This window comes from Dendrobates tinctorius, unplaced genomic scaffold (genome assembly GCF_039654945.1).
Source record: "Dendrobates tinctorius isolate UK_male_01 unplaced genomic scaffold, ASM3965494v1 ptg000312l, whole genome shotgun sequence".
Taxonomy (NCBI): Eukaryota; Metazoa; Chordata; class Amphibia; order Anura; family Dendrobatidae; genus Dendrobates; species Dendrobates tinctorius.
In genome coordinates, this window is record NW_027361979.1 from 568,870 (window position 1) to 589,686 (window position 20,817).

Consider the following 20,817-nt stretch of genomic DNA (forward strand, 5'->3'; position numbering starts at 1 on the left):
ATGCAGACCACGCAACACCAAAAATCTGCAATTTTCTTGATGGTCTGGGGCGACCCGCATGACCACCTGGGTCCAAAACTGAGGTTTATTTTTAGCCAAAGAAGTAGCATCAATCCCCCTCAAAGGGATAGGCGTCTGCAGAGGTGTCATCGGAAATCCACAACATTTAGCAAAATCCAAGTCCATTAGGTTTAGCGCTGCTCCTGAATCCACAAAAGCCTTGGCGGAAAATGTGGACAGGGAGCAGATCAGAGTAATTGCCAGAAGAAACTTAGGTTGAACACCACAAACAGAAAACGTGTGTGCAAAGTGTTTCTCTCGTTTAGGACAAACAGAAATAATATGCGAGGCATCTCCACAGAAAAAACACAGCTTATTACGCCTTCTGAACTCATGACGTTGCGCCTTAGACAAAACTCTATCACATTGCATAGGTTCAGACGTCTGTTCAACCAGTGGCAACACCTCTCGTGCAATCCTGCGTTCACGTAAACGCCGATCAACCTGAATGGCTAATGACATAGAATCGTCCAGACCAGAGGGAACAGGAAATCCCACCATAGTATCTTTTACGGCTTCTGACAAACCCTTCCGAAAGAGAGCAGCCAAGGCATTATCATTCCAGGTAGTAAGGACCGCCCACTTTCGGAACTTTTGACAGTACAACTCTGCAGAATCTGGACCCTGGTTCAATGCCAACAGGGTATTTTCAGCTTGATCAATAGCATTAGGTTCGTCATACAACAACCCAAAAGCTTGAAAGAATGCGTTCACATTAGTCAGAATAGGATCATCTGGTTTCAAAGAAAACGCCCAATCCTGGGGATCGCCACTCAGCAAAGAGATGACAATTTTAACCTGCTGCGCGGAGCTCCCTGACGAATTAGGCTTCAGGGCAAAAAATAATTTACAATTATTTTTGAAACTCAAAAATTTGGATCGATCCCCAAAAAATACATCAGGTGTAGGGATCTTTGGTTCAACAGCATGCGAACGAGCAAGGTAGGCGGAAATTCCCCGCAATTCCGCAGCGAGCTGCTCCACACGATCAGACAATTGCCTTATCTCCGTAGAGAGAAAAAAAAATTCCCCCTACGGCCTCAGAGATATAGAGGAAAGAATATACACACACTTTTTTTTTTTTAAACACAATTCTTTCCTGCTATTGAGTACCCTAGGATCTGCGGTATGGCGGGTGATTCTGTTATGATTGAGTCACCGTAGGAGGCAAAAAACAGAAATGCTAGCTAAGTCCAGAAAACCAGAGAGGTTGGCAGCTATTGGATTGCAGACCCCTGAACCTATCAACACAACTAGCAGTAGCCGTGGGGGGTTCCTACGATGCCCTAGACCCCTCGATCACAGCCGGAGAATTAAATAGGCCTAAAGAAAGAAAGGGGAAATCTAAACTGCCCCAGAGCAGACCCCAAAGCAATAGGCAGCCCCCAACATATAATGACGGTGAAGCAAGAAGAAAACACTAACACAGACAGAAAGATAGACTGAGCAAAGACGGGGCCCAAGCTAACTAGATAGGAAAGGACAGGAAGGCTGCTGTCTGCAATCCGTGAAAAACCCTATGAAAATAAGAGCCAACAGACTGACAGTGAAAAAGGCCCTGAAGACGCTAGGCTAAAAAAAGCTATGTCAGTACTCAGGAATATTCTGAAGACAGAGCAACCGGCAAAAGGAGATTCAGCTCACCCCAGCAGGGAATGGCAGAATCCAGAAAAGCAAGGAAAGCAAAAACAAAACACAAATGCTAACAGGCAAAGCAGAAAACTTAGCTTTAGAGGAGCAGGAATCAGACTGTTGTCCTAGAAGTCCACAGAGAAATCACCCGCAGGGCAGAATGGCGTCGGCAGCCTTATATCCAGTCCGTGACTCCACTCAGCCAGTCATCCTCATTAGGCTCAGGTGCCTGATAATCAGGCTCATTACCTTCCTTTACCAGAATAGGGAGTTCACCAGACCTCAGTGACGAAGGGGAAAATGAACTCACAACACAAACCTGTTACTTTCCCCAGGTGAGTTTGAATGAGCATCACATGCTTTTAACAAATTTGTTTACCCACAATTTTGGAAACTTGCCAACAATTTTATCTGGCCCATTTTGGGGGGTTTGGGGTGAAATTATGTCCAATTTGCCTTACATGTCTGCTTTTTTATGTTGTTCCAATACACACAAAGGAAATAACTATGTGTATAACTTAAACATATGCACTTATTATAATTTACTGGAAGAGATACTTTATTTTCTGGAACGTTTACATTGTAGATTCTGTGTAAATCCTACAAAAATGCTATTCAACGGAACCACTAACTATTATGAGTCAGATGGAGACACTTTGAACTGTGTTTGATGTCTTTTCCAGTGGTATCCAACTTTTTAGGAAACCACATAACTGTGGCCGACCACAGTGCGTCCGCCGAGATCTGCCAGCCGCCACCTGACAACAATAGGACATTTTTCCTAATGGTTCATTTTGATCACTGTTATAGACCTCATCACAGTGATCAAAATAAAAACAATAGGCAATTAAACCCCCTTTTATCACCCCCTTAGTTAGGTAAAAATAAGAAAATTTAAAAAATGTTTTTATTTCCATTTTTCCATTAGGGTTAAAGCTTGCCTAAAGTTAGGGTTGGGCTAAAGGTAGGGTTAGGGTTGGGCTAGGATTAAGGTTGGGCTAAAGTTAGGGTTGGGCTAAAGTTAGGGTTGTGGTTATGGTTGGGCATACAGTTAGGATTGGGACTAGGGTTAGGAGTGTGTTAGGGATAGTCTTGTGGTTAGGGTTATGGTTAGGGTTTGCGATTAGGGTTAGGGGTGCATAGGGGTTAGAGTTATGGTTAGGGTTGGGATTAAGGTTAAGGATGTGTTGGAGTTAGGGTTGGAGTTAGAATTGGGGGGGTTCCACTGTTTAGGTACATCATGCGGTCTCAAAACGTGATATGGCACCACCATTGAATCCAGCCAATTTTGTGCCCATAAAAGGCCAACCGAGCACCCTCCCTTCTGAGCCCTGCCATGCGCCCAAACAGTGGCTTTCCTCCACAATGCCACAGGCATTTGCGTACCCAAGAGATATTGCACAACAAATTTTGTGGTCCATCTTCTCCTGATACCCTTGTGAAAATAAAAAAAAATTGCCAAGTTTCCGTTTTATTCATAAATAATTGCAAGTTATATCAAAGAAATTTTACTACTAACATGAAGTACAATATGTCACAAAAAAAACTCTCAGAATCCATGGGATACATTGAAGCATTCCAGAGCTATAACCTCATAAAGTGATAGTGGTCAGAATTGTAAAAATTGTCTTGGTCTTTAAGTACCAAATTCGCTCTGCCACTAAGGGGTTAAGAGTGTCCAACCCCTGTAATGACATCTGATAGCATTTCATAATAGTCAGTAAGGGGCCTCATAGTACAGTTCTGTATTTTTCAGGCATCACTTTAGAATACCATTGCACTTCAATAGGGTAAGTGCTCATTAAGTATTTGGTGCAGACATTTCTACACCAAAAAAAAGAGTCTCTTGTCAGGAAAAACTCTGCATAAAAATGCAAGTTTTTATGCATTTTTGTTGCAGTTTTTAATGTGTTCTTCCCATTCATTAGTATTGATGAAAAATATTGCAAAAACACTTAAATAATTGACATGCTACAGATTTGAAGCTGATTTAAATCTGTAAGGAGAAAATATGCAAAATGTGCATGAGACTTCAGAACTCTCATTCACTTTGCTGTGAAGTAAAATGCTCCATTTTTCATTGCAAAAATGTGCAGAAAAAAACTCTTAAAAATGCAACAAATGCAATGTGTGGATATATCCTTAGGATATAGAAGCCTCATCTACATACCTTTTTCTGGATAAACTCCCCATACCTATTTAACCTGTGTTCACACGTTGCGCTGTTTTCGCGGCTGTTTTTAATGCGCGAGTTTGCTGCAAAAAAACAGCATCCCATGCAATCCTATGGGATTCCCCAATGCTGTGCTAATGCTGTGGATTTTCCCATGGCGGAATCGCATCGCGGAAAAATACGCAGCATGCTCATTAATTTTCCGGAATCGCGGTTATTGCGCCCACATAGGAATGCATTGTTCTGCTTACTTTCCACATGTGGCTGTGCCCACCATGTGAAAAGTAAGCAGAACATTTGTGGATGGTACCCAGGGGGTGGAGGAGAGGAGACTGTCCTTCGGGCTCTGGGTACCACATCCCTGTAAAAAATAGAATTAAAATGGGGTTATATTCACCTTCCGGCGTCCCGTGCAGCCTTACCAATGCTCCCACCAACTCCCGTTCCCAGCAAGAACCTGTGATGATGTTGCTGTCTCGCGAGACCGCTACAGTATCGCGAGACCGCTACGTCATCAAAGGTCTCGCAAGGCATTACTGGAAAAGGGAGCATTGCGATGATCGGGAACGCTGCGCGGGATGTTGGAAGTTAAGAAAAACACGATTTTTTATTTTTTTTATTATTTTTAACATTAGATCTTTTTAATACTAATGCTGCGTAGGCAGCCTCAATAGTAAAAAGTTGGTCACACTAGTCAACCACTGTGTTTGACGAGTGTGACCAACCTGTCAATCAGTTCTCCAAGCGATGCTATAGATCGCTTGGAAAACACTAACATTCTGCAAGCTAATTACGCTTGCAAATCGCTAGTTTTTCCGCGGGAATTTAAAATGCGGTTTTCCCACGGAATGGAATTCCGGAATTCCCACGGTAACTTCCGCGGGAGTTACGCAACATGTGCACATAGCCTTACAGTATACATATGTACACATAGATGATATTTTTGTTTTATTTATTTTTATAGATTCATTTTAATTTGCAGCACTGAAAATCCTGAGGATATTCTTCTATTGGCAGTAATTTTAAGGGTTTTTTTAATCTAACATCATATGGCCTCAGCAAAAGCAATATGGTACTTGAAAATTAGCACTGGAAACTGCGTTATATTTATGCCAAAATGGGCAACATTCATTCTAGGCTATGCTAAAAGACCAGTAATAAAAAAAAACAAATAAAAAACAAGAATGTTGGTATCATCATGCACAGATGGTAGAGGAAAAAGTTTTGACCAGTGGCCAACAGTTGATGAATGTAGAAGTAACCCAACTTAATGGTGTAAAATCTTCAGAACATCAACATGTTTCTAGTGCACTGAGCACCTTTACTCATGATGTGAGTGCACCAGAAAAGAATTAATGTTCTTATTTATGGACTAATGATGAATGAGTGAGGATGTAGACTCTTACCACATCCCTACCCTGAAGACAACCACCAAATGCATATGTGTAAAGTGAACAGTGTTATGCATTTTATGCATTTAATGTGTATGTGTATAATCCCTATGTAATGTGTTATGTTAATGTGTAGAATAGTGGGGCAAATGCAGAAACCCCAGGATAGTGTTTAAAGATAGTGTTTTATTGATAAAAGGAAGCAAGGTTTTTGGGTAATACACGGTAGAGATGGGAAATATATAGGGAATAGTTAATGATAGCTTCAGGCCCACAGATGGGAGAGGAATAGTTTTAATGAAAGGAGAGGTACTTCCTGGTTATGTGTGATTAGGAGTACTGGAAGATTTTAGCAAGTTCTTCATCGAGTTCAAGTGCAGTGGGCTGCTAGGGACAACATGGGCCTATCACTAGAGCAGTGGATTGCCATACAACTCCTCCATGAGGATCCATAAGCTGGGCCCAGGACCTCGAGATTGGTGCCGGGGCCATTGGGCACAACGCACCTGCAGGCCTGCAGGGGATGATGGAAATGGATCCTCAAAGGTAGAGGATGATTTTAGTGGAGACAGCAGGAAAAGGAATGCTTTAAGGGAGTGCTAAGGCTGAAGTTATATCCAGTACCTGTGGGAACGACTGTAACTTGTTGTGTCCTATCCAACAAGCTATGATTCATTTTTAGGGTGCCAGAGCGTGCAGAATCAGTAGGTCGTCCACGACTAACCCGATCCGACACCTTACACATGTGAAGATTTTTTAATTATATACAAATAAAGCTGAAGATTTTTTACTGTTGAGCTGTATTTCTTCTAGTAAGTTCTCATCAGCAGCAGTAGCATCATTCATTCTGTGCTCTGGAGGGACTAGGCAACTGTGGTGAGCTGACTTTTTCCCTTTTGCCAGCTGATAGTTTGCACAGCATAAGATCACTGGAAATAACACATCTCAGTTTTTTTTTTTACATTTCAGGCTGTATTTTAGAAATACATATAAAAATAGAATGACCTTAAGTGAAAATACAAACTACTGTATATCTAAATGGTCTATTCCACAGCATATGTGGCCATATCCAATTTTCTAAAATATAATTACCTTCTTAAAATACATCGGTATATTTTAGATCATATGCTTGTCTAATAAAATAACACACCACCATAATTGTTATCCATGTATACAGAACATACACAGGAATAAATCGCGAGGCATAGAAAAGAAAGTGTTATTTACTTAAGAATATTATTATACATAAAATTGAAGAAAACTGCATTTGTGCCCCATATGTTTGTATCACACACGAAAAAAAAAAAACAGAAAATACATGTAATAGGTATCACAAAAAAAAATTCTGTTTCTCCTGAGAAAAAACAGTATCAAATTCAAACATACATTTTCTCCAAACTATTAACCCATTTAATAAAGCCATAGAAGATTAGCTAAATTTGTCCCAGAATTTTTGCCTGGAGAACAATGATTAATAATGTAATAATAATACTAATCTGTTAGAAAGGGTTGGATAATAACGGAGCAGCCCGCTGCTTTTGTCCCCTACTCTTTAATTGCTGATAAAAGTGATCAAATGATTGAAATAGAAACTCACCTAGAACCCGACCCAGGGTCAGAGATTTGATCGCTCTAAAGTAGACTTCTGATAAGAAATTCTGCCTCTGCTTAATTGTCTTGTCAAGCTGAAAAAAAAAGTTTGAGTGAGAACCAACATGTCAGACCTTCTTTACATAGTCTGTAATGGAACTCTATGTAGAGTTATGTCTCCCCATGGTAACAGACTACAACAACCTGCAGTCACAGTCCTTTTTCTATTTAGAGCTGAAAGATTAACAAGAAATTGAGCATAGAGACTACAATGGACTTCTTTGCAGTCTTTAAACGGAAATTGCCATTTTTAAAATAGTGTCTGATCAGCAGGTAGGATATTATAAATCTGGAGGAACTGATCACACTTTTTGTGGGAAAAGTTTCAGTAATATTTGCATTTTTTCCTTTGAAATCCCTGGTGTTTGTATACTTATGAGTAGAGATGAGTGACTTTGCCTTTTTTAGGGTCGAGTCGGGTTTCATGAAACCCGACTTTCTCAAAAGTCGAGTCGAACGAAATCGGCCGACTATAAGGAAAAGTCGTGAAACACGAAACCCAATGCAAGTCAATGGGGAGAAAAGTCAGCAGTGAGTGGAGGACTGTAAACACACCTGGCATGAATTTTAACCCTAGAGGCGGCGAAATCTCTCTCTCTTCTCTCTCCCTCTCTCTCTCCCTCTCCCTCTCTCTTTCCCTCTCCCTCTCTCTCTCTCTCCCACTCCAGCTACGCTCCTGCTCCGCTTCTCTCATTGGCTGAAAAAAGTCACGCGCAAGCATTCGGCGAAACCTGACTTTGGCGCTTGGGTCCCCGACTGCATGGCCAACTTCACACTGTGGTCGGGTTTCGTTTCACGAAACCCGACTTTCGCGAAAGTCGGCGACTTTTGAATCTGATCAACCTGTTTCGCTCAACTGTACTTATGAGTCCAATGGGCAGTCCTACAAATAAATGACAATCTTCTCTGTATGGCTGTGCATGTAGAGATTGGTCTCAATTAGAGATGAGCAAGCAATAAGATGCTCAGATGCTCATTATTAGAGCCTAGGAATTCCTATTGCTCGAATGCTCATTTCGAGTAATGAGCATAATGGAAGTCAATGGGAAAGCTGAGCTTTATTTTCGGCAGACCTTACAAGGAGGTCTGGTGGCATTGAAAATGTTCAAAATGGATGTAAAAAGTACTGAATGGAAGGAAAACTTCCATTTTAAAATAATTTAAAAAAAATAACAATTTAAGTAAACCAAAATTGAAAGTTTTAGTAAAAATTTGGAAATTTCAGTGTAATTTATGAAGGAATCAAGAACTGCCAAAAGTATGTAAGAAAGACTCAGATACACCCTGTATTAGACATAAAAGAGGGCCTCATACACATTCTGTTAAAATTGTCATGTAGTGGTACGCCTAGACTCATAGGCTATGCACAGCTTTCCATAAATTACAACCAGGGTCATCCATACACCCTTGAAGACACCAACTGTATTATCTCATTCAAATATTGTGAGCAAAGTATAGTTGTGGTACTCCTATACTCCTAAAGGTTATGCAGAGTGCAAAGCCTTCCAAAAATTTCAAGCAGGGTTCATCTATATCCCTTTGAAGGCAATAACTGGATGGCCTAAATAAAATATTAAGAAAGTGTACATGTGTAGAAGGCCAATTTTGTTTTTTATTTTAAAACAACAAAATTTCACACAAAGCAAGTTCTATAGTATACATGACAATACTCAATTTTTGACCAAAAATATTTTGTGAACTGTTCCAGGCAAAGCACATTAAACTGTGTGCATGAATCATTGAATTTATAAAAAAAATTTGGAAGCTTTTTTTAAAGTTTAATACGCCGGTGAAATGTAACAAGAACCATGTTAGTGTAAGCAGGAATCATTTAATCCATAAACAATTTTTCAAGTTTCTTTTTATTTTTATATAACACCGAAATGTAGCAGAAAGCATTATTGTACAGATGGATCAGTAATTGAATCAATAAAAAAATTAAAATATTTTTTTTTTTTTAGTTTTATAAAACTGTATTGATGAGTAATTGAATCCAAGAAGACTTAATAAATGTATTGGTATTGTATTGCTCATCCATAGAGTATTAACAATTTTGGGGAGGGTTTGATACCACTAAAATGTACCCAAGAAGACGTAATATGCTATGGGTGATCATTTTGGAATGCTTTTTTGGAGGGTTATGTAGTACCAAAATGTACGCCAGAGAACGTAATTCTCTATAGATAAGCAATTGAATCCAGAAATAATTTTCAAGGTTTTTTTGTAGTTTTACATACCACCATAATGTAACAATAACTGCGTTCAACTGCATGAATGACTAATTGAATCCAGAAAAATGTATTTAGTTTCAATATTTTTAAAAGTGTAATTGATGTACCTAAGCGTTTGCATAAAGTGCAAAGCTAGGAAAAAATTATTAGGAAGGTCATCCATAGACCCCTGAAAGGGAACAACTGACAGGCCTCATTCAAATATTATTAAACTGTAGTTGCTGTACTCCTACACTCATAAAGACTTTGTAGAAAGTACAAAGCCAGGAAAAAATTGGAAGGAGGGTCATCCATACAACCTTGAAGGCATCAAGTGTAGTGCCTCATAAAAAACATTAACAATTTAATGTAGTTGATGTACTTTTACACTCAAAGGCTTTGCATAAAGTGCAAAGCCCGGGAAACATCATAAGGAGTTCATCCATAAACCCTTAAAGGCAACAACTGAAGGGCCTCATTCAAATTTTTAACATTAAAAAGACTGTGTGTTGCTGTCATCTGGTGTTAAACAAACACTAATAAGAAAAAATCCATAAAAAATCATTTGAAAGGTAACTCACCAAACCCTGACTGATGCACTGGCAGGATGCAGCAGAACCCCATTGATAAAGGTTTGGGCAGCACAGGTGCATTCCACTGATGAGGACAGCCTGTAACCAATTATGGTCTGGCTGCCCAGTGGAAATGCACACAGATGAGGCTTGCATAAGGCATAAGTCACACTGATAAAAGTGATGCAAAAGTGTCTGAGCAGCCTATTGATCACACCCATAGTATTATCAGGCGGGCTGCTCTGCACTATATATACATGCATCACACAAAGAACCATGCCAAACATAAAGGGTTCTAGCTGCATCCTGCTAAAAAGTGCAAAAAAAATACATAGATATGGGGTATTGGTTACTATTTTGGCCAAAGCAGATAAGCTCACGTCAAGGGTCCCCAGATATTGTGAGTCCCTAACACTAAATCTAAACAAACACTAATAAGAAAGTACAAAGCCAGGAAAAAATTGGAAGGAGGGTCATCCATACAACCTTGAAGGCAAGGGTCCCCAGATATTGTGAGTCCCTAACACTAAATCTAAACAAACACTAATAAGAAAGTACAAAGCCAGGAAAAAATTGGAAGGAGGGTCATCCATACAACCTTGAAGGCATCAAGTGTAGTGCCTCATAAAAAACATTAACAATTTAATGTAGTTGATGTTCTTTTACACTCAAAGGCTTTGCATAAAGTGCAAAGCCCGGGAAACATCATAAGGAGTTCATCTATAAACCCTTAAAGGCAACAACTGAAGGGCCTCATTCAAATTTTTAACATTAAAAAGACTTTGTGTGTTGCTGTCATCTGGTGTTGTGTAAAAGTGGGAGCTAATCCAAGCTTTGTTTATCTTTATGAGAGTGAGCCTGTCTTCATTCTTTATTGACAGGCAAAAGAGCCTTTCTGTTAGGATCCAACCAACAGCACTAAAAACCCATTCAGATAAGACTCTAGCGGCAGGATAGCACAACACCTCCAAGGCATAGTGACAGCTCGTGCCTGGTGTCCAGCTTTGAGACCCAAAAGTTGAAGGTTACAGAGGAATTAGGGAGTATGCTGGTTTGGTCAGCTAGGTATTGCTTGACCATCTTTAAAAACATTATCTTCTTTGTCAAAAATAACCATCAAGCCCTGGACGCTGCGATGGTGTCATGAAATTGGCCAAGGCCTTTGACAGCATACATCTGTCTCTGCTGTGTGTCTCCCTTGCCTTTCCTCCTTGGTTGGGCAAGGAAAAAGCTGGCCCCCTGCTGCTAGCATTGTCTGATGGGAATTTTTTCAACATATTTTCCACAATGGCCTTCTGGTATAGCAACATTTTAGAATGCCTCTTCACCTCAGGAAGGAGAGATGCAAAGTTCTCCTTGTAGCGTGGGTCTAGTATGGTGAACAATCAGTACTCTTTTATGGGCAAGACAAATATAGCACGAAGGTCACAGGAAAGGCATTGGTACATAAAGTCGGCCATATGTACCAAGCTTCTTACAATCAACATTTCCCTCTCCCCACCATGATGATGACTTTCTATCTCCTCCTCCTCTTCCTGACCCTCCACATTCCCCTCCTTAGCCCATCCACATCGGAGAGACGGAGCGAAGGTTGTGTGGGTACTAGCCTCTGTTGCGCAAGACAACAGCTCCTGTTCCTCCTTCTCAGCCTCCACCTCCTCACTGTTACCCAATCCATACAGAGCAGATGAGAGGAGGCTGGGCTGGATAGTATCTCTCCATCTCATGTCTTCCTCCATCTCCACCTGGTCCATATGCATAGGTTCATGTTTAATTGTGAGAAACAACTGTTTAAGCTGGCACAAAAGCGGGATCACTGCACTGACTATGGCAATGACTAATTGCCGCTCACCATCTTTGTGGAGTCCTCAAAGTTTTAAAGAACTGCCCAAATGTTAGACATACATGCCCACTCTCAGTTGTTATGTGTGGTTGCTGACCAGAATACCAGCGTGCATGTTGGAGCTGTTATTCCTCAACTGGCCTCTGCTGCTCATCAAGCCTTACCAGCATGTGCAGTGTGAAGTGGCAGCGCATGGTCACATCATCAGTTAAAGGCCATTATCACACACGACCATGCCATGTTAAGGTTCAGTGGCGAGAGCCACAGATCTGTCAGATCTGTTATTCCTTTCAATAACTCTGCGGCAGTATGCTGTTTGCCTCCTAGACAAATTAGTTTCAGCAGAGCCTGTTGTCACTTCGATGAGGCATTGCTGCAGAGCTTTCAGCTTCCGGCTGATGTGGACGACGTGCTCTGAGATGACAAATTTGAAATGGAGGATAAGGAGGAGCAGGAGGGGGTGAAGAAACTGGTGTGGAAGATGGCAGAAACCCTGATAGAAGTAGGGCCAGCAATCCTCTTCATCAGTAGAACTTTTGTCATGCCAGGATGGGACTCTGTCCTGGCCTCCACAATGTTCACACAGTGGTCCACCAGGGAAATGTAGCATCCCTGACTAAAAGCGCATGGCCATTTGATGGCCAGCAGAGGCTGGCTAGAATACAGACGGATGTGTTGCAGCTGGTACTCAACAACTGGCCTCTGCTGATCACAAAACCTTGCCAGAATGTGCAGTGTGGAGTTCCAGCGTGTGGGCACGTAGCACCCCAGAGCCGTAGCAGCTGTAGCCGACTTTTTGAAATGTGCACTTACGCGGTGTTCCTTGACGAGATGCTCTGGCAAATTTAGGTAGGTTTTCAGAATCCGCTGAACTACCAAGTTGAGCACAAGCTTCACAGCCCCCACCATGTTAGGCCATTATCACACATAATTATGCCTGGTTTGAGGTTCAGTGACAAAAGCCTCAGATCTCTCTGGTCTATTATTCCTTTAAGTAACTTTGCAGTGGTGTGCAGTTTGTCTCCTATACAAATCAGTTTCAGCAGAGCCTGTTGTCTCTTCACTGAGGCAGTGCTGCAGAGCTTTCAGCTTCCGGCTGAAGTCGACGACATGCTCTGAGATAACAAATCTGAAATGGAGGATGAGGAGGAGCAGGAAGGGGTGAAGAAACTGGTGTGGAAGATGGCGGAAACCCTGATAGAAATAGGGCCAGCAATCCTCTGTATCAGTAGCACATATGTTATGCCAGGATGGGACTCGGTCCTGGCCTCAACAATGTTCACCCCATGTGACATCAGAGAAATGTAGCGTCTCTGGCAACAAGCTGTCCACGTGTTGATCATTAACTGGACAATCCCAATAAGTGCACTGGTAAGTGCGTGGGTAAGGGCATGAACGATGTTCCTGGACACGTGCTGGTACAAAGCGGGGATGCCACACCGGGAGAAAAACTGGCAGCTGAGGACCGAGGACCAAAGGATGTCTGCCGACATGAGTCAGCAGAAATCCTTCATCTCAACCAGCCAAAATGGCAACATTTTCATGGCAAGCAGCCTGGAAATGTGTCCATTTAGCCTTTGGGCCTGTGGGTGTTTGGCTGTAAACTTTCTCTTTCATTCCAAGGCCTGGGGTAGGGACAGCTTATGCTGTTCTGGAAAAAGGATTTGGAAGTGTCTAATGACAGTAAGTCAGAGTTTACAAGTATGGGTGCAGGGTGGGAGGAATCTGCGGCAGTGTCATGGACAGGGTATTGGGAATCATCTACCACAGGGGAAGAGGAAGGTTAGGTTCTTAGTGGTCAGGCCCCTGCTGATCTTGACATGGCACAGGTTGCAAATTACCATTTTTTTGTCTTAGAACTCAATTTAAAAAAGTCCCACACTAGGGAACACCTAACTCTTTGATGTAGATATTCAGGAGTGTCGGTGCTCTACAGACCAGCTGCCTGGTCACACCAGTAGCTATTCCTGTCTTTTTTGGCGCTGCTGATCCTTCCCACTCAGTGCTTTTGGCCTTGCTGTGCATGCCAGATTCAGAGGTTGGGTTGACTACTTCATCATCCACCATCTTGTCTTCCACTACTGCACCCTGGTCCACCTGACTTGTTGACTTTACAGCAACAAGCTTACTTTTCGGCAACTGTGTCTCATCATCTTCCTCTTTACAGAAAACTTGCCATTCCCTGCTGTCATCTTCTTGTGGCTTTGACTGCTCTAAGTTTTGTGCTTCACTAAACAACATGTCCTCCTGTCCCTCTTGGAACATGCAGGGTGAGGGTCCAATCAAAAAATGATGTTGTTGCTCATCGGCATTTCCTATTGTGAGATCACTAGTCTCCTGGGACTCAACATGGTCGGAGGAAGGAGGATCAGGGTGAGGAAGATTTGATCCAGACTGTTGATTGGACAGTGTGAAAGACTTGGTGGTGCTGCCAAGCATGCTGGAAGCAATATCTGCCATCTAAGCGAACACCTGTTTGCACTGCTCTGGCTTCTGAAGTGGTGTACTGTGCCTCCCTGCAACTTGGGACAGAAAACTATGTCAAGTGGATGAGTGTGTTTCTTGATCTCCAGTCATATTTAGCCCATGTCCTTGGCACCTGTGTGCACCATCATTAGCACTTCAGCTTACCATGGCTATAGTATTACAGTGAGGCACAGGCAATCCCGAATGCTTTTTGGCTGTGTAACAGGCTGCAAACATGTGAGTTGAGGATTTGAGCTTTAAATCGAGCACAGCCCACTGCTCGCTGAGTAACTAGTACATCCGAGCACCCAGATACTCAATTGATATCAGTGTATCACCAAGGACATTCGCTCATCCCTAGTAGCATTGCCCGCAGGACTCATAAAAATCTATACACCAAGATTTCAAAGAATAAACTATACGTTTTCTACAAACCTACTGTATATACCATTGTGCTCTGCTTCTTCTTCTCTACACCATGCTGTATAGAGATCGGACTCAACGTACAATATGACAGGATCCGTTTAAAAGGGTTATGCGGGACTTGGAGTATTGTTTACTATTGGACTAAGAACTTACAAGCAGGTAGTTGCTAACTGCTTCTTCTGCCCAGCTCTGATCTCTGCTGGCTCAAAGTGATCCCGGACTGCTCCTGTCTTCGATTCTGTGGCTTCTGCTCTCATAACATTAAAAGAGCAGCTTTTTATCTTCCACTCTGCTCTGTTGACTGGGGCTAACTGGGGGGAGTCAGCTGTCAATCATAATGAAGTCGGCCATGGTGTTGGCCAAATCTGTAAAGAAAGAGCTGCTCTGTTGACATAAGGTCAAATGAAGCAGCAGAACCGCTGGCAGGAGTGCTCCATGACCACCCTTACCCTGCAGAAGTAAGCGTCATGCCAAAACAGGTAGGTAATTAGCTTGTACGTTCTTAGCTTTATAGCAAAAAATAAGCAAACTCCCGAATGACCCCTTTAACTTTGGAGATACTTATGTCTGTGTAAAAATTTTGGATGGTAAATGGTAGGAAAATGATTATTTTTACAGGTCTGTATGACAAATTATTTAATCTGAATGGCAGATCTAATAAAAGAAAGAAAATATGTGAATAAAACCTAAAGAATCGAATAGGAGTCAGCCTTTGTGTCAGCAATGTTCAGTGATTCATTTTACATTCTTCTCCTTATGATTAGAGCTTTAATAAAAAGAACATTACAATATTTTATTTTTTACTCTCCATCATATGAATTGCTGCATATAATCTCCAGTCCTGTGTAATTGACACCGGTAATCCTTTATTGGAATATCACTTACAATTTGCTTGAATTTCATAATTGTTGGGTCATTCACGATATTAACATCACAAAGAGCAATGCTGTGCATATTAACAAAACCTCAGACACAGCGGCATAACAGTGCAAATATAAGGTGTCTGCGCAATAATCACTATTATTATTAAAGCATTGAAGGGACTAGAAGGTCAAATATTTTTTTCAGGTATTTGTTTGCAATGATTTCATAATACAGCAATTTTTTTCAAGTGTACAAGTAAAATTCCTGATATTTGAAACAGCGAGGGCATGATGTGTCCTTAGTAGTGATGAGCGAGTATTCTCATTGCTCCGGTTTCCCCGAGCATGCTAGGGTGGTCACCAAGTATTTGGAAGTGCTCGGAGATTTAGTTTCTGTCACCACAGCTGCATGATTTACAGCTACTCGACAGCCTGATTACATGTGGTGATTGCCTGTTTGTTAGGAAATTCCCATACATATTCAGGCTGTCAAGTAGCCACAAATCATGCAGCTGTGGCAACAGAAACTAAATCTCCGAGCACTTTCAAATACTCGGAGACTACCCGAGCATGCTCGGAAAAACCTGAGCAAAGAGCATACTCGCTCATCACTAGTCCTTAGCTATTAGATCTAAGGGGTGGCATTTCTCTTTGTGGAGAGTACCCCTTAGATCTCATTCTTAAGCCTCTCACACGGCCAAACCAGATCTTACACTTTGCACTGATTAGGTGCAATACCCCTAAACACCGTGTTTGCAAACTGAGATTCTGGTTTGGCTTTTATCCTAAGATATGTGGCAAGGCTCATTAAAAGGTCAATAGTGACTTTTAGGATCATTACTTCCAATAGGTGGCGCTAGAGTTCAAGTCCTAATCATCTCTGTGAAGAGGCAATTTGCATAGCTATTAGATATTTGGGATTATTGGATAATTATAGGAAAGTATAAAAATGACCACCAGTAGAATAAGAGGAGCATCCTCAGTGCCTTTGCTCAGCAGTACTTAGATCTCTGTGACCTGTAAACGTTTTTTTACCTGTATGGTTAACTCCCGTCCTTCTCTGCTGATCTTCACTTGATGAAGCTTTCGGTTGTCCAGTCTCTCAGAATCTAATGTGAAGACATACAATCCTTCCTTGCTGAATTTATATCTGATTTGTAGACTTCCTAGAAAGAGAAAAAAAGCAATGATAAACCATAAAATGGGAAAAAAAAAAAAGAAAATCATGTTTCCCTGTCTTCAGTTCCATCATTTAATTTTGACCTTTGTGTCACTACCAGTGATGTTCCCATTGTCATGCTTACATCACAAATTACTGCCCCCTACAGGATTAATACATTCATGTATGTACAAAGTGACACCACCAGCAGTGAGTCAGTGCAGCTCTGGGACATAATGACGGATGTAACTCAAGATCAGTATGCGATGAATAATGTGTATACAGGTCACTCCACCAGCACAGTGAGTACAGGTGTATTGAGGATCAGTACCGGGTCAGTAGTGTAGCATTATGTACACAATAACATCACCAGGAGAATAGTGAGTGCAGTTCTTAGGCTAATCAAAAGGTAAACTCGGGGTTAGTACAGATACTATTACGAACGTATGTACACAATGACTCCAATAGCCCAATGAGTGCAGCTCTGGGGTATAACGCAAGGTACACTCAGGATCAATAAAGGATATGTATCTCAATATAATATAGACAGAGACTGCATCGGTAGAAAAGTGAGTGCAGCTCTGGGGTATAACACAAGGTACACTCAGGATTAATAAAGGATACGTATCTCAATATAATATAGACAGAGACTGCATCAGTAGAAAAGTGAGTGCAGCTCTGGGGTATAACGCAAGGTACACTCAGGATCAATAAAGGATACGTATCTCAATATAATATAGACAGAGACTGCATCAGTAGAAAAGTGAGTGCAGCTTTGGGGTATAACACAAGGTACACTCAGGATCAATAAAGGATACGTATCTCAATATAATATAGACAGAGACTGCATCAGTAGAAAAGTGAGTGCAGCTTTGGGGTATAACGCAAGGTACACTCAGGATCAATAAAGGATATGTATCTCAATATAATATAGACAGAGACTGCATCGGTAGAAAAGTGAGTGCAGCTCTGGGGTATAACACAAGGTACACTCAGGATTAATAAAGGATACGTATCTCAATATAATATAGACAGAGACTGCATCAGTAGAAAAGTGAGTGCAGCTTTGGGGTATAACGCAAGGTACACTCAGGATCAATAAAGGATACGTATCTCAATATAATATAGACAGAGACTGCATCAGTAGAAAAGTGAGTGCAGCTCTGGGGTATAACGCAAGGTACACTCAGGATCAATAAAGGATATGTATCTCAATATAATATAGACAGAGACTGCATCGGTAGAAAAGTGAGTGCAGCTCTGGGGTATAACACAAGGTACACTCAGGATCAATAAAGGATACGTATCTCAATATAATATAGACAGAGACTGCATCGGTAGAAAAGTGAGTGCAGCTCTGGGGTATAATGCAAGGTACACTCAGGATCAATAAAGGATATGTATCTCAATATAACATAGACAGAGACTGCATCGGTAGAAAAGTGAGTGCAGCTCTGGGGTATAACACAAGGTACATTCGGGATCAATAAAGGATACGTATCTCAATATAATATAGACAGAGACTGCATCGGTAGAAAAGTGAGTGCAGCTCTGGGGTATAACGCAAGGTACACTCAGGATCAATAAAGGATATGTATCTCAATATAATATAGACAGAGACTGCATCGGTAGAAAAGTGAGTGCAGCTCTGGGGTATAACACAAGGTACACTCAGGATCAATAAAGGATACGTATCTCAATATAATATAGACAGAGACTGCATCGGTAGAAAAGTGAGTGCAGCTCTGGGGTATAACGCAAGGTACACTCAGGATCAATAAAGGATATGTATCTCAATATAATATAGACAGAGACTGCATCGGTAGAAAAGTGAGTGCAGCTCTGGGGTATAACACAAGGTACACTCAGGATCAATAAAGGATACGTATCTCAATATAATATAGACAGAGACTGCATCGGTAGAAAAGTGAGTGCAGCTCTGGGGTATAATGCAAGGTACACTCAGGATCAATAAAGGATATGTATCTCAATATAATATAGACAGAGACTGCATCGGTAGAAAAGTGAGTGCAGCTCTGAGGTATAACACAAGGTACACTCAGGATCAATAAAGGATATGTATCTCAATATAATATAGACAGAGACTGCATCGGTAGAAAAGTGAGTGCAGCTCTGGGGAATATTATATTATAAAACATGAGTCGGGATCAGTACAGGATAAATGTGTCTAGACTTCTCAGTTGTAGAACTTACTCTTAGTGATATAAAGTTATAAGACTGGTTGATCGTTGTGTTTATTTAATCATTTTTGATATTACTTCCCATTGAATATTATCTATATTTTTTTCTCCTGTCAACTGAACCGACGCATTCTCAATTGTCATCATACTCAGTTGTGTAAATTGCATTTTAGGAGCTTAGGTAACACAACTTAGATAACATCTTATTTGTGGAGTTAAATGTTTGACAAACTAAACTTAATAAATCAAATGCTGTTTCTAGTGCCAATCTGCCAATCTGCACAACTGTGAATGCAGCTCTAGATGTTAAAGGGATATAAGACTTTAGAAAACTCTAAGCTTAGATTCTATTGGAATTTTAACGTGAAACAGTCACGTCCCAAAACAGTTTTAACTGCAGATATCAAGGTAAATAGCATTAAAGCATTGCCTGGCGGCATTACTGAAAGAGCGGCAACAGGGAGAAAATGATCTTGTGTCTTCCTTGTAGTAGCTCACTTCCAGTCATAGGGGCGGTGCAGGGAGCAGTAATAATCAGAGAAGACTGTCAATGAAAGTGTTGGGGAGTGATTACAGCCACGTTATAATAGTATACTAAGAGGTGAAACAATAGGAATGTATTTATATGGAAGCTGTCTTTGGTGATTGTCTGTTCCTGGAGACTTGTCTCCAGTTGATGAGTCTTTAATATGTGAATTAGTAGAATTAATGTCACCTTAAGATTTTATCATTTTTATTTATTTATCACAGAAAATGTGCTTTTCATATGAGTTGCTTCCAGGGGGGACAAATTAAAGCCAGCAAAAATGTTCTATATCGTGAGATATATTGCAAATTGAATTTTTGAGTTTGATATACAGTACATTCACAGGAACTGATCTTGTTTTCAATTATTTTTCACAATAATTACATGTCTGCCGGGTGATTTACATTCTCCTGTGGTTTTCCATGTGTGAAGAATAATTATTTAGGATCATAGTAAAACCATAACGTAATTATCCGCTTACTGTATTGCTTCAGAATTAGCTCCTGTCATTATTATCGTACAATTAAATCGCCTCTTGTCCCATTTTTTCGATGCTGCTTTTACAGAAACATTTGAAAACTCTATAAATAAAATGATTTTTGCTTTCATGTAAGTTTTATTGTTTTTAATTAATTTATACCTGAGCCGTTTGTATTTTCAAATGGGATTTCTGCATTGTTGGGATCTAATTATGTTTTACAGTTAATTTGAGATTTGCTAGCTCGTAAATTCCTTTGCCTGTTTTTGCATTTTTTGAGTTGGTCTTAGATTCAGTTTTTGTTATTCATTTCACAATTTTGCAATTTTCAAACTTTCAAGTTTTATATCCTTAGACCAGTTAGCCATGCTGTACAAAATAATTAATAAATATCATTTCCCCTATGTCTACTTTATATCTGCATCATTTTTCAAACGTCATTTTATTGTGCTATGATGCTAGAAAGGTTAAACTTTAACAGCACTTTCTCATTTTTGCAAGAAATTTACAAAACCTGTTTCTTTAGGGACCTATTCTGATTTAAATGGACTTTGAGGGGTCTATATATTGGAAACTCCCCAAAAGTGATACCATTTTTAAAACTGCACTCCTCAAATACTTCAAAACTGCTGTCAGGAAATTTGTTAACCCTTCAGGTGCTACACAGGAATTATTGCAAAGTGAAATGTAAAAAAATATATATTTTTCCTGTAAAGTGTTGCTTTAGACCCAATTTTTTTCACTTTTACAAGAAATAGAATGACAAAATAGAAGTTTCTTCTGAGCGCGTTGATATTAAACATGTTATCAGAAACCTCTGTTTGGACAAATGGCAGGGCTCGGAAGGGAAGCAACACCATTTGAATTTTGGAACACAAATTTGGCTTAAATAGATTCAGGGCCCTGTGTGGCTTTTGCAGGGTCTCTAAGGTGCCTATACAGTAGAACCCTCCCCCCCACAAGTGACCACATTTTGGTAAAGTACACCTCTCAAGGACTTCATCCAGGGGTAAAGTTACCATTTTGAACTCACAAATACTACACCTAATTTGATAATAGGTCATCATGTTGAGAATTCCATGAAGTCAAAAAGTTGTGTTTGGACAAACAGCAGGACTCGCAACAGAAGGAACAATGTTTGAATTTGGTAACATATATTTGGTTGAA

General features: G+C 40.5%; 1 protein-coding gene across 1 annotated transcript in view; it reads right to left on the minus strand.

The window, feature by feature from the left end:
- The window catches only part of LOC141073688 (contactin-associated protein-like 5), a 960,637-nt gene that overhangs the window by 42,196 nt on the left and 897,624 nt on the right, over positions 1–20,817 (minus strand). The window contains exons 20-21 of the mRNA XM_073561036.1: positions 16,322–16,452; positions 6,854–6,941 (exon numbers count right to left, since the gene is read on the minus strand). Coding sequence (XP_073417137.1) covers positions 6,854–6,941; positions 16,322–16,452 — 219 coding nt within the window. The remainder of the gene's footprint in view (positions 1–6,853; positions 6,942–16,321; positions 16,453–20,817) is intronic.